Source organism: Pristis pectinata, chromosome 8, assembly GCF_009764475.1.
Source record: "Pristis pectinata isolate sPriPec2 chromosome 8, sPriPec2.1.pri, whole genome shotgun sequence".
Classification (NCBI taxonomy): domain Eukaryota; kingdom Metazoa; phylum Chordata; class Chondrichthyes; order Rhinopristiformes; family Pristidae; genus Pristis; species Pristis pectinata.
In genome coordinates, this window is record NC_067412.1 from 29,947,763 (window position 1) to 29,963,005 (window position 15,243).

Below are 15,243 nucleotides of genomic sequence, written 5' to 3' on the forward strand. Positions count from 1 at the left end.
GCCATTACACTCCCTCATGCTCTACCATTCGTAGTACAAGTCCTATGCTGGTATGACTTTCCAAAATGCATCTCCTCGCACTTATCTGTATTGAAATCCAGTTGCCACTCCTCGGCCCAATTCCCCAACTGATCAAGATCCCCCTGTAATCTACGATAACCTTCTTCGCCATCAACAATACCTCCTAATTTCATGTCATCCACAAACTTATTGATCAAGCCTTGTGCATTCACATCCAAATCATTTATGTAAATAATGAATAATAAGGGTCCCAACACCGACTGCTGCGGCACACCACTTGTCACCGGCCTCTATTCTGAGAAACAACCTTCAACCACCACCTTCCGCTTCCTACCTTCAAGCCAATTTTGAATCCATCTAACTAGACCTCCCTGGATTCCATGGGACCTAACCTTCCAGACCAGCCTACCATGTGGGACCATGTTGAAAGCCTTGCTAAAGTCCAAAGTAGCATGCCTCTCTGTACCTGAACAACTTTGTGCTTTGCTGCTCATCCCAGTAATCTCTGTCCCATTGTTTCAGCTCGCCTTCATGGCCATGGCTTTCTGCAAATTGCTGCAGAGTCCTCAGTTCCTGCTGTGCCACTGTCATTGAAGAAGAATGTGCATCAAGGAAAGCAAAGAACCCAGGTTGTACCTTAAATTACCTTAGGACAGCTTAAAGTGCTTTCCAGCCAAATCAGACAGTTTTTAAAGTTCTACTCACTAAAGCAGAAAGTCTAGCAGCCAATTTTCACACATTATCACACAAAGTAGTAAAAGAATGACCAGATAATCAGCATTTTATCAATTGGTTGAGTCATAAAGATTGGCCAGGACACCAGTGAGAATTGCCTACTCTCTGAGAAAATGCCATGGGATCTTTTACGTCCATGTGCAAGACCTTGATTTAAGAATTGATCTGAAAGACAGCACTTCCAATACTCCTTCAATATTGCACTAGGAGTATGGGCCTTAATCGTATGCTCAGAACTCTGAAGTACTCCTCGACTGCACAACCTGCTGACTCAGAAAGGAGAATACTAACCTTCGACCCACAAAATGTAAGGAAGAAACTCTCCTTGTGCATCCAAGACAATCTCATTACATTTCATTCTTTGTCAACAACTTTTTGCTCTCCTCCAGTGAAGGGAACAAACTCTTATATGGGTGCAGATCTGCAGCTACCACTCTCCTTTAAGTACCTTATCACAGTGACGTTATACAGTAAAAGTTAACTGACAATTCTACCACAGCGGCTCTTGTTGTTGACCTTCTAACCTGACGTCTGCATATATAGCACTGTAATCTTCTCTTAACCAGGGCACTGAGGTAAGTTGTAATATCCCTTCCACATGCCAACCTAGATCTGGCAATGCTGCACTGCCTGCCAATCAAATCTGAATACTAAATACCCAACTATATACATATATTAGAATAACTCTTATGATAAAATTATTGTTGACAGTAACAGTTAACAAAACAGTGGTAACAGACCAACATTAATTCGATGGCCGTGAAATATCCTGCAATGACCTGAGCAAATGTAAAGCACAATGTGGAATTGTCAGTCCACTTGTACTGTATAATGTCTTTATCACCTACCTGAACTGTGATGAATCACACCCAAAATGTCAATCAAACCACTCACCTTCAGGTATGGATCACTTGCAATTATCTTACCGAGAATTACTTACAACATGAGAACATGCATTCAATTAGTGTCTATCTTCCACATCAATGGTCCTGCTAATTCATTGTGCCAGACCCCATATCCCTTCATTCCCCTTTGATGTTTCCAACATTTATATTTCTGCATTTCTATCTTATGTATAAGAAGCCATCACAATAATTAAAGTGCCCCACAAATGATAATTAAACACAATACTGAGATATAATGAAGGTTTATTAAGACTTCTACAATAAGTGATGCAGGGTGACTTTAATTTCATCTTTATCCAGCAGCAATGGGTAAGAGTTGAATTAAAATAGGGTTGGCTATGTTGGCTGTTGTGTGACTCAAGCTTTCCACTGGGTGGCCCTTCCCTCATCTGGATTACAGGTAACATTATAAATCTATCAAGGTGGAGCTCTTATGATAAACATGGGATCGCAATGCAATTTTAGGACCTATTGGGTGGAGCAATATATGTATACTCTGCATGGTATCGTCAGTCAACCAAGAAGGAAAAGGCCAGGAACAAGAGTCTTTGCCTGGTCTCCACAAGTATAACATGGGCTGCTGCTGATCTGGAGTTCCCAATCCTCTTTCACATACCTGTTTGCCTGCCAGCTATGGTGGACTTTGCACACTGACACTGGGCTGGCCAAACTTCAGTGTAATTCCCACCCAGGGCTTGAAGTCCTTTGACAGAATGACATTGAGGCACTGCCCTCAAATTAACCAGGCCTCCTGCCAGAAGGGTTGTGGTCACCCTATTAATAGTTAAGATCATCCCAAGATCACCCAGCACAGGCAGTTTTGGATCTGGCCTACATGGAACCATTGCAATTTTTTGGAAGAGAATATTTCACTGTTTTGACAATTGAGCTCAGTTACCTGATAAATCTCTTATATAAAACAATGTGTATTGTATACATACATTACGTTTTCATTATCCACCTTCTCCCTTGTTTAATGCTGCTAGATGAGAAGTAACTTTAAATAAAGAGTTTTATGTTGCCATGATATAAAACAGTGACAGCTAATATTCATGCTTATATAGTGTAGCTAAATTTCCTAAGGTGCTCCACAGCAGGGTTATCAGACACAAGGTGGCACTGAGCCACATAAGTAGATGCTACACCAGATGACCAAAAGCTTGGTTAAAGAAATAGATTTTAAGAAGCCTCACAAAGGAGGAGAGATACATAGATAGGTTTAAGATACCAATCCTAGAGCTTTGGGCCAAGGTAATTGAAAGCAGGGCTGCCCACAAAGGAACAATAAAGCAGATAACAATCAAGTTTTATTGCTGAAGTTCTGAAAATCAATCATTAATCTCAAAATGCACTCACTCATCCAATTCCAACAGTATTTGTAACTCTCTACTTCCCTACCTTACCTGTAAAACTCTTGTCACGTAGAACATTAATAAACTCCCAGACCTTGTCCACACTTCCTGCCATGCTTCTACTCACAGCCAATTCTGCAAAGTTCTTGTAGCCGAGGATTCTAGCAATCTCATGCCTGTAAGAAAGCAGAAACGAGGTTGTATTTAATGCGGTGGTCCTTCCACTCGACAGGATAGACTTTCACTACTGAGATTAAGTCAGCAGCTAATGGAAAGAATAACAGGACCATTTTGATATCTGGTTTCATTAGTGAATGACATGTGAGCCAAGCAGATGCTATGGGGCAATTTGTTAACAGGGATCATTGATCATCCTGCAGAATTGCCTTGCATTATCCAGAACCATAGGATTGTGTAACAGTAGCACCCCTTCTAAAGGCATTGAGTCCTTTTGGGATATGGTTACATGGTTGCTTCTTAAAGCTCTCTTAACTGGTCACTCTTCATGTGCACACCCAAACAGAGAGTATCAAAAGGTTATGCAATGATCCCGGTATCACCTGAACCCAAACTTGTTTGTAACTGACATATAGCTTTCAGTAGTCATTGATCAAATGCAGGATATTTCAATCAACTTTCCTGTACTTGAGGAGCTAAACTCAACTTTTTATACCACTATGGCTACCTGGGAAATGAACTGAATGTGAAAAGAATAGCAAACCTAGGAATTTTGTGATTTGAAAGGCCAAGTTCCACATCAGGATTAACGACTTCCAGAAATTTTGAAAAGCAATGGAAAGTGTTAAAATGCCAATAATAAATCATTCTCAAGAAATAGTGTAGTGTGAAAGGTCATGGCTGTCATGTGACAGTGACAACACTGACCCCTCTAGTCGGATGACAACATTGCTCATTGGATCAGAAGCAACACCACTGTCAATCAGGGTTTGGCTCCACCCCTGTCCCTCTGGGCACACCTAACCATTGGCTTTTGTAAAACACCTTTGTACCCGGCCCTGAGCGATTGGCTTATGAATCACCTGGGCTGGCTCCACCCCCCAGCTCTCCAGCAGTATAAAAAGTGCCGCATGTTGGCTTGTGGCCTCTCTCTCTCCCTGAGGATGTTGAGGTAAGCTGTGCACTACTTCAGGGTAGATAGTTAAAGATCTCGGGGAGTGTTAAAGCCAATGTTTGTCCAGATTCAAGGTGTTCAGACATTGTATTGTTTATTCCTTGATCATTTGTAACCAGTTCAGTGTGTGTGTGTGTACGCGCATCTCACCCCTGCTGTGATTTCCCCCACGTCTCGCGATCACCCATGTGTGTGCGAGTGTGCATCTGTTCCCATCCATTCTGTCCCTGTGTTTGTCTTTGTAAATAAATTTTCCCTTTTTAAAATACAAAGACTTGTGTCTGAAGCCCTCTGCCTTTAAGACCTGAAAGAACCTTTTCTCACAACAAATAGTTAATACATTTTACTGACTCTAATTTTCTAATTACATAGAATTTATAGTATACAACCAGGTTACTGAGCATTATTAATTCATGCAATAATTTATGGTCTGCACAACCCTTTTCCCACCTCTCCTCATCTAACCCTATCAAGGATTTTCCTCTGTTCCTTTCTTGCACTCATGTTTACCTGGCTTCACGTGAATGTCATTTTAATGGTATCAACCCTTCTATGTGATAGCAAGTTCCACCTTCTCATCACTCTTCATACACTTTACCACAAAAATCTAAAATAATGCATCAAATCAGAGGTAGGGTAGTTCTGTATTGTTGGTGGCAACATCTTTCAGTTAAAGCCCCATCTACTCTTTTGGTGGATGTAAATTATCCCATGATCCAACTGTGAAGGAGGGCTGGGCAGATCTCCACAGTCCTTAAATTAAGTTATCTGGCCATTATTTCATTGTTATTTATGGGAACTTGCAGCATTACAAATGCTTGCTGCATATTCTGCTATAATGGAGATTGCATCTCAAAAGTAAATCATAATCTGTAAAATGCTTAGGGGAGCCCTCTGGGTGTGAGAGGCACTGTAAAATGCAAGTATTTCTTTTGCAAAACTGTTTCTCCTGAATTCCCCACTGGATTTATTTGTGATCATCCCTATAGTCTCAGTTTTGAGTCCCCTATTTCGTAAAAATAATTAAAGAAAAAGGAGCAACAATTCAAAGAGAATATTCACTAATTTTTACCTTCTAATACAAATTATAAAGTTACAATTTCCAACATTATTTTAGAATATAATTCCTTTGAAAGTATGTTCATGATTTCATTTAACTTTGGAACAGATCTATCTGTCTGATCGTGTTTAATAGGTGATAGCAAATCGCAGTGTGCAATTCTCACTCCACTAAAATCGATGGGAGAGATGAAAAACAGATTGATGACTTGCCATTACCTATCACTATCACACAATTCTGAACAGTCAAAATCTATCTTATTGAGGTCAAATGGATAGAAATTAGAAGTCTATGAATCAATTGGGCATGATTAAAGCAGGGGATAATTTAGTTCTGTTTGCAACTCGTATTCTAAAGAACTTAAATGTCTGGGATGCCACTGCAGGAAATTTTCTGTTCTCTGGACAAGTAGCAAAAAAAAACATAGTAAACAGATCAATTATGTGTACACAGAGTAGTACAAATTACCTCAGCTGTCTAATCTTATCAATCAATACACTGTTGTCATACGGTCCACCTCTGGCTCGAGAGATAAAGGCTTTGTAAAGATGTTCTTTTAACTGTCTGTTTCTACTATACAACATGATTGGTTTAAAACTAGGGCTGTCTAATGTCGCCTTCCAGGGACCATTCTCTGGATCTGGGCTGCCACAGACAAAATGAAAAATTTTGAATTAGTAACTATGCAAAGCCTATAATTACCTAACATTAATAAAGCTAATAAAATTAATTTGAAAATTAATAAGTGATTAAATGTGGCAACTTTCACAATCCAGCAGCAATGACAAACTAGTTCCCATTTTATAATTTGCACTGGGATTTCAGTGGGATGAAAATAGATTTGGCCTGGGTAAAATGGAATTGAGACTGGACAGGCAAATTGCAATTGAACAAAGGGAGACCTTAAAAGTGCAAATGTTTTCCAACACAATCTGTGCATTTCCATGAGGGAGAAAGGTAGGGCAATGAAAGCCAGAGTTCCCTGGATGACTAAGAGATAAAAAAGTAAAACAGAAGAGATAAAAAAGTAAAATAGAAAACACTGCTTTTCTTAATATAATGACTAGAGTTGAGCTCAGCACAATTTCAGCAGCTATAGGCAAACTGGAAAATGGATAGGTGGCAGATGAATTTTACTGCAGAGAAATGTGAAGTGTTATGGTAGGGTGAATGGAAAAAAAACTAACATAAATTAGAGAGAACAATTCTAAGAGTACAACAACAGATCTGGGAGTGTATGTGCATAAGCCATTGAAAGTGGCAGGGCAACTTGAGAAAGTGGTTAAAAACACATGGGTGTCTAGGTTTATATTGTCATAAAGTACATGAGCAAGCAAGTCATGACAAAGTTCTAAAAGACACTGGCTTGGGAACAACTGGAGTATTATGTCCAATTCTGGATGTCACATTTTAGGAAAGTTGTAAAGGCTTTAGAGAGGGTACAGAAGAGATTTACTAAAATGATCCCAGGGATGATGGACTTTAGCTTTGTAGACAGATTGGAGAAGCTGGGGTTGTTTTCCTTGAAATGGATGAGGGTTTGTGGGATCTAATAGAGGAATTTGAAACTGCGTAAGGTATAGACAGAACAGATGGAGATAAACTTCTCCTGTTGGCAGAAAGATCAAAAATCAAGGGTCAAAGAATATCTGCAAATTGCTTGCTCTATATTTCATCAGACTAGCTCATTCTTGACCTCAAACCCACCCCATGAAGATTGCATTCCACTTTAGGTTTGCCCTTCCAGAAGGGGTCTACCCACTACCTTGTTCTTTGAGCTAGTTGTCTCTTGCCCTTCATTTGTTACAGAAGATATTGATGTTATTGCCAAAGTGCCTAAGTTCCCAGGCTATAATGGTGGAGCAACATACAAGTCTGTCACTGTTGGGACTGTCCTTGATGGTCCTTATAGTCAGCAAGGAGTGGAGGGTGCCTCTGCTGGACTTATTTTTAAGTGGGGTAGATGTTGCACACCAGCTACCACAGGATTAGCTACCACTAATTGTGTTCTTTCTTGTAAAAATTGTGTTTGTTTTTCTTATGAATGCTGCTTATATGATGCTATGTGCCTCTGATGCCACTGCAAGTAGGTTTTTCATTGCACCTGTGCATACATGTACTTGTGCATATGACAATAAATTTGACTTTGACTTTAATTTGACAGAACAAGGTCTTAGTCCAGCAGTAAGATGTTCGAAGACCAGATGGGCAGTTTTACTACAAGCTTTACGAGGGACAGATTTGAGGGTGTGGGTTAGGCTGCAGGCTGAGTGACAGGCAGCTAGATAGTGGGGAGGCAGGACTGGGGGAGGGAGCTGGAGAACTGAAAGGGAAAGGAAGGGGAAAAAATAATAATAAACAAAATGACAACTATAAATTTTTCAGCATTTTCTAATTCCTTCTCTGCATGTTGTTACATTGCTGCATTAAACAGATCACTGAACACAAGCACAGTAGCACAAAAAATGAAAATCTCTAAAATGATATGTGAATATGGATATGGATCAGTGCATTATACAGGAAGATTGAAAGCAGATTGGCAGTATTTCACAACTCATTTCTGCAAGAGTGGCAATATCATTACAATTTGATGATTAAAAACTGATGTGAATTGACGTGGAATGATTGGGTACCACTGTTCTATATTACAGATGTCAAAAAATGCAACTTTTCCCAAACTTGGCTATTGCATCTGAATAGGAAGCTTTGTTATACATTCAGGCTGATGGTTTTACTGCATGCCTGGTGTATTTTTAATGACGTACCTTCGCTCTGTACCAACCACTGCATTACTGGCAAGGAGTCTACGAGCTGATTGGGGAAGGTCTTCAATTCCAGCCTTGTCCGTGAGAAGCAGTGAGTAAGCATTTGTAGAATCTATAGCGTTATTTCTGATAAGGGGAAAAAAAAAGCTCATCACAGTCCTTTCTCAGTTATTTTATATGTTAGCTTATTTCTGCAGGGCTATTCATAATTGTCAATTTTTATTATTGGAACTAATGAAACAGTGTGGCAAATCTCTTGTTTTTTAAATAAGTGACATCAGGAATATATTTCTGAGGAATTTCTCTCTGCAGTTTTCAGCACAATGCACACATACTGCCAGAAGGCAATCTGATGACTTGGCTATACTCTGTAACCACAGCGTTGCTTTCTGAGGTGGATTTTATGGCAGCTCTTTGCAGGGTAATCATTACAGCACATGGATTAACATTAGGAAGTGTTCTAAACACTTTTTGTTTAAAGCAGTTCTTTACCTGACCTACAATGGCCGTGGCAACATCTGTTGTCCCAAATGCACAGCCAATATTACATTCAAACTGTGAACAAAGAGCATGCAAATTTTCATGTGCATCATATCTTACTGCATGATTATTTGTTGTAAGTCTACCTTTATATGAAAAAATGGAGAACATTCATATAACTCTGTTAATGCAATTAAATGTAACTGCATCACATAGCTACCCTCCCCACTAATCACAGAAGTCCAACATAGTAGTGGCATGGATACAATGGAATTCAAGAGTGCAAATTTATCCTGCCAACACCTTATAAGTGCTCATTGTCAAATTAACACACACACTACATTTATCTTGGACTAGAGGAAGGGCATTTTTTCTCAGCCATTTTTGTCGCTGTTACCTCAGCCAATGCTACCAGTCATGGCTCCCATGTCATTTTGCTAACTGTAGGGAGGGAAGGGGGAGCATGTCAATTATCTCCAACAGGGGTAGTGCAAAGAATTGACTTTAGGGTCACAATATTTGGACCCTTCTATTGACACTGCAAGGCTGTTAGACTTTAGAGGTGCAAATCCCAGCAGGTTTTAATTTAACATGAAGCACATTGATTTAGAAGTTCAGTTCACAGATGTGAACTATGAGGATAGCTAACCTAAAAATTGATGTCAATCTCAGGTCTGCCCACCAGTAAGTAAACTCCTGAGCAAGCAAATTGTTTCATTTCTTGAAGGGAAGAAGGTATATATTCAGTGGGAAGAAGTCTCCTATGGCTGTGTGTGCTACATTTCATGCATGGCAGGGAGACTTTGTTTACCCATTATTTCAAGGAAAATGACAAGTGTTTTAATTTTGGAAGACAAGGTGTTGGAAATATGAAAACAGCAAATCTCGGTAATGTAGCAGTTAGCATAATGCTATTACAGCACCAACGACCTGGGTTCAATTCTGGCTGCTGTCTGTAAGGAGTTTGTGTATTCTTCCCGTGACTGCGTGGGTTTCCTCCAGGTGCTCTGATTTCCTCCCACATTCCAAAGACGTACGGGTTAGGAGTTGTGGGCATGCTGTGTTGACACCAGAAGCATGGCAACACTTGCAGGCTGCCCCCAGAACATTCTATGCAAAAGATGCATTTCACTGTGTGTTTTGATGTACATGTGACTAATAAAGATATCTTATCTTATCCTGCCACATTTGCAGATCTCATGACAAATGCCTATTGCAATCAACTTCACAGTATTACAGATCTTTGTCCACTTTAATAAAATGAATTATATAAATCAAAGAAATTTCACTCTGATAATTCATATGCTAATCATTCAAAAAAAGTTCTATCTTCTATACAGCCCCATGTGAAGAAACATCTTAAACCATAAAATGTCAGAAGTAATTAGCAGTTGGAGGCCAACAGTCTAGAAGACTCGAGTGGAATGCAACCTACTGTACAGAATCCTTTCAATTCTCTGCACACCTGAATATCTCAGTGAGGTTTGCCAACTGCAGCTGAATGTCATTGAAATGGCTTTTAGTTCCTCCCTCAAGTTCAGCTCCGCCATTCTTGGCTGCATGTAGAGCAAAATTAATGATACGGAGCTGTGCACCGTTCAGCTTCTGGCTTCCTGCAATCAGCTCCTGCCAAAAATAATGCACAGTAGGAAATATGCATGTGGCAGCAGTTTCACAATTTACAAAAGGCCTGTTTCCACCTCCTCCCCACCCCCCATTTCAGCTCTTTAAACTCCAGAGTTCTCCATCAGTCTCAGCCAATTGTGGCCATGTAGCTTACCGTAAATGGCTTGGTTTATAATTAGCAATTGTAGGCCATGTTAGCCATCCCCTTCTTTGTTCATCAAGGAATTATGAAATATATTTCAACAGTAGGATGTAATATAGGTTGCTGTGATCCATCTTTCTCCCTTCTGATGGCACTGACTTATGTAGGTGGCAGGTGTTAACTGATTCATATCATAGATTAGGTCTGAGGCCAGGTAGAGGGTGTTGGACTGTTATTCAACTGTGGGAGGTGTAATAATTCAGCCTAATACCATCCTGACTCAATATCAGTGTGTGTGCACTCTCTCACAGAATATAAATCCTGATTTATTTTATCCTCTAGTCTAGCCCAGCCACTCCTCAGTTACAACGTCTCAACTGTTTTCTCTGCTGAGTTCAGCTGACTAAAATTATGGCACAGAAGACTTGGAAAATAATGCTACTGGAATACAGTGGAGAGATGAAGTTATCCACACTGGTTGGAAAGATAGTAAAGCAGATTTTTAGATGATGGGGCATTGGGAGATATTTCATAGAAACCTGGCATCCCATACATGAAGCATAAAATTTAATGTGTAACTAGAGCAAGCAATTAGGAAAGCTATGGTACTTTAGCCTTTATTTCTAAACCATAACTGATGTAATAAGGTAATCGTACTGCAATTTTATAGGGTGTTGGTGAGGTCATGCCTGGAGTGTTGAGTAGTTTGAGGTTTTAGTCTGCTCACACAAAGAAGGGCTCACTTGCCTTAGAAGCTTTGCAGCAGAATTTCACTAAATTGGTTTGAGGTATAGGAATTATTCTATGAGGAGATATTAAGTACATCGGGTCTACATGTCTAGGTCTATATAAAGCCATTTATCAGAACAGATGCTGAAAGGATGTTGCCCTTGGCTAGAAAGACTAACTTGGGTTCACAGTCTCAGAATAAGGAGGCAGATATTTAGGCTTGAAATTAGGAATCTATTCACTCAAAGAGCTGTCAGTCTCTAGAATTTGCTATCCCAAAGGGCCTTTGGATGCTTGGTCATTGAATATATTCTTGTCGAATATCAAAATATACTTGAAAAGTAAAGGAATTAGTAGAAGTGAAAATAGTGGAGTTGATGTAGTACATCAGCCATGATCTCATTGACTGGCAGTAGAAGCTGCAAGAGACAAATGGTTTGCTCCTATCCCTTGTTTCTTAAATTGTTCTTAGCAACTAAGCCATTAGGGGGAGCTCTGAATATGAGTAATGGAGAACCCTTTGGCTGTATTCAAGGAAGAAATGTTCTTAAGATATTACTTTCTTTATCTCCCCACTTAAGCTTGTACTTTGCACATTTTATTTTACAATCATCTGAATATTTATACCTTTTCTCTCAGACCTTCAGGAGTAAGCATATAGTTGCTCAAAAGTTCATTTTAGGGAAAAATAATAATTGCAGCCCAAAGACATGAGCAGATTTAACAGATGATTTCCTCTTGATTTTCTTATGCCACATTGAAAATGTGTTCTCTTAATTTTTTCTTACAATTGTTAGACATATTGAATGTGGAGGTTTGTCACCATGGTTACATATTGCAAATTGAAACTGAAAAGAATCTTCCCTTTAATGTTTTTCCATGAAGGTGCAACAGTGAAATGAACCAAAGTTATTATATTTTAGAAACTCACAAAAATGCTTGACTATTCATTTAGCAAAGAATTGGTCTCCCTATCTCAGAACTGTATGAAAATATTGTAGGTTCTAATGTAGTGAATAAAAATTTTCTAAGTAAAAAGCATGGAACATTCATTACCACATTCAGACTTACAATATAAGTAAATAAGTTAATGTTTTAGCAAAAGCTCACTACTGACTTATTTTTTTCATGTTTTCAATCAAACATTGGAAAAGCCATTGAATTGGAGAACAACACACACAAAATGCTGGATGAACTCAGCAGGTCAGGCAGCATCTATGGAGGGAAATAAACAGTCGACGTTTCGGCTTGAGACCCCTCGAAGGGTCTCAACCCAAAGCGTCGAGAGCCCTGATGGAGGGTCTCCACCTGAAACGTTGACTGTTTATTTCCCTCCATAGATGCTGCCTTACCTGCTCATCCTCCAGTATTTTGTGTGTGTGTGTGTAGCTCCAGATTCGAGCATCAGCAGAATCTCTTGTGTCTTTGAACCAGAGGACAAAACAAGCTCAAGAGGCCATTCATCCCATCAAGTGTGTGTCAAATTTTAAAATGCAATCCACTTAGTCTCAACCATAACTCCTTTTCTATTTGGATTGTCAATTAAACAGACTGGATAATTTCAAGCCCCCTAAATATATCTGGAGCTGCACGCATTGAACTGGTGGAAGAACGTTCCATCACCCTCTGTACCGGTGCTCAGCATCAATTTCAAGGCCTTCAACTGTGATATCATAAGAGTTTAACACCTCACTGACAATTTTCTTTTCCTATTTAACCATGATTACCAACATATAAAACATTAAGATACCTACAGACAAAATTGAAAGAGATTGCAGAACCAACTATTATACCAGCACATAGATGCAATCATAAGGAAAGCACACCAGTACCTTTACTTTCATAGGAGGTTAAGGAAGTTTGGCTTGTCACTGAACATTCTAACAAACTTCTACAGATGTACTGTTGAAAATATCCTGACTGGTTGCATCGTGGTCTGGTACAGCAATTTGAATGTGCAGGAATGTAAGAAGCTGTACAGGGTAGTGGACTCTGCCCAATACATCATGGGCAAATCCCTCCCCACCATTGGAAGTATCTACAGCAGGCACTATCTCAAGAAGGCAACATCCATCATCAAAGAGACCCACCATCCGGGCCATGCCATCTTTTCACAGCTACCATTGAGCAGGAAGTACAAAAGTCTGAAGTCCCACACCACCAGGTTCAAGAACAGCTACTTCCCTTCAACCATTCGGTTCTTGCATCAACCAGCAAAACCCTAATCACTACAGTCTAGCAACACTATGACCACTTGGCACTAAAATGGACTTTGGTCTTTTTGTTCTAATGATGTTCTTTCTTATAAAAATTGTGTATAATATGTTTAATTTATGTTTTTCTTGAGAATGCTGCTTATATGATGCTATGTGCCTGTGATGCTACTGCAAGTAAGTCTTTCATTGCACCTGCGCATACATGTACCTGTGCACATGACAATAAACTCTACTTTGACTTTAAAATGATACAGATGTCATTGTAAAGTATTTGTACCACACTGTAATTTTTCTGTGCAACATCCAATTGACAATATTAAAACTGCACTGAAATATTAAGAAGGTTGATATGTAGTTGCATCTGGTACTTCTTGACATTGGTTTGCATCTAAAATTCCCAGCAAGCTCAGATTTAAAGAAACATTGTTCCCATTCACCTTGTAAGCATTGTAAAATATAACGTTCTGGGAAAGTCGATTATGTTCTTTCACAATCAATGGCTCTACCTGCAATTCAAAGTATTCATGGATTAATTTCACTAAGGAGATTCCAATCACAATATTCCACAAATAAAGAAAAACCTTGTACATTATTTCATCTGAAGCAATGAAATGGCTTCTAATTCCAAAGTAATGTATGTAGCAAATATCATTAATATTATTGTTCTTTGAACCATTAAAGGGACCAATTAACAAGGTTAGATTTAAGTCAAAGAACACAGAGGGATTAATGGGTTTCCATCACATTAGAAAATATCTCTTTTGTGACTTAAAGATTCTGACTTGTTCCATGTTGGTACATTTCCTTGTCATTTATTCTTATACCATGAAACAGTGGACTCAATTTTTGGTTTTGACAGACATCGAGTGGGCAATAGGCAGAGTTATCCAACCATGTCACTGGTAGAAAAAGCGAACCATTTTTATGGTTTGCCCATGGTAAACAACCTGCTCTTGCAGAAGAAAATTGTAGGAGCCTAAAAAAATTCAAAGGTGCCTGTCTGTCAAAAATGAATAATCTTGCATTCCCTGGAGCAGATAAAGTTGAGGAATGTAAAATGGAATTATTCAACATTTTGAAGGGGATTGGAGTGATAAATAATGACACATTGTTTCCACTGGCTACTGGATCACAAGATAATTATGGGTGAGGAAAGCCATTTGACCCACTTCAGCTCATTCATTCAGAAAGAGCTCACATTTTTACAGGAAACAAAGGCCAAATAAAAACCTACACTGAAATTTCGATGATTGTCTGAAAGCACCATACAAACCTGATGATAAGCCTTTCGTACTTCTGGACTATTCTTTACTTTATTTAGATTTGCCACGATTCCCCAGCTGTAGTGAATTGGAAACTGCAGGATTTCCAGTTTGTCAAAGACGGATGACCATGTTTTTTGTAGTTTTCCTGATGTAACAAAATTATTGTATTTTTAGCAGTCTTTCCTTGTAATTTTCAACATTTTTGTAACATTCTTCTACATGGGAGTTCTAAGTGCAAGTTCATGATATAATTTAATCCCTCATGTTCATAGATTTATTACAAAATGATGGATTAGTGGCTTCAAACTAAGATCAAGGTCTGCTAATGTTATGCTCCCATCCATCCATCATCATCTTTGACAGACCAGGGGTGATAGATTGTCTTGGGATAGAGGCTTTTTAGCACTTATGTTTGAGCATGAATCCAATTCAAACAAGTTGAAAATATTTGCAAGACGAAGTGAAGGAAAAAGTAAACAATCTCAACCTTAAGCTCAGCAATTATTTTATATTTAGTGCAGTTAATATAACTCAACATGCCTTCTCACATAGGATGCAGTGATAGTGACCTCTGAAAGCAGTTACCTCATACTGATCCATTACAAAATCTGTTGTAAATGAGGATGAATGCACATCACAAACCAATGGGAAACAGGAAACCTGCACTGTTTTTCATCACAGTTAAGGACCAGTTGAATCCACGTACTCGTTAGAGATGTGATTGTCTAGACGCTTCCTGATGAGGTCTGCTTTGTCAAAAGCTGAGGGAAATTATAACTCCCATGTTATCTTAAAGCATTTCAAGGAACATCTAA

General features: G+C 39.0%; 1 protein-coding gene across 1 annotated transcript in view; it reads right to left on the bottom strand.

Annotated features, from left to right (window-relative positions):
- Positions 1-15,243, bottom strand: part of LOC127573281 (uncharacterized) — a 43,170-nt gene that overhangs the window by 23,681 nt on the left and 4,246 nt on the right. Inside the window, exons 3-9 of the mRNA XM_052021332.1 lie at positions 14,437-14,573; positions 13,601-13,669; positions 9,916-10,076; positions 7,971-8,096; positions 5,674-5,850; positions 3,065-3,189; positions 488-605 (exon numbers count right to left, since the gene is read on the bottom strand). Of these exons, the coding sequence (XP_051877292.1) occupies positions 488-605; positions 3,065-3,189; positions 5,674-5,850; positions 7,971-8,096; positions 9,916-10,076; positions 13,601-13,669; positions 14,437-14,573 (913 nt within the window). The remainder of the gene's footprint in view (positions 1-487; positions 606-3,064; positions 3,190-5,673; positions 5,851-7,970; positions 8,097-9,915; positions 10,077-13,600; positions 13,670-14,436; positions 14,574-15,243) is intronic.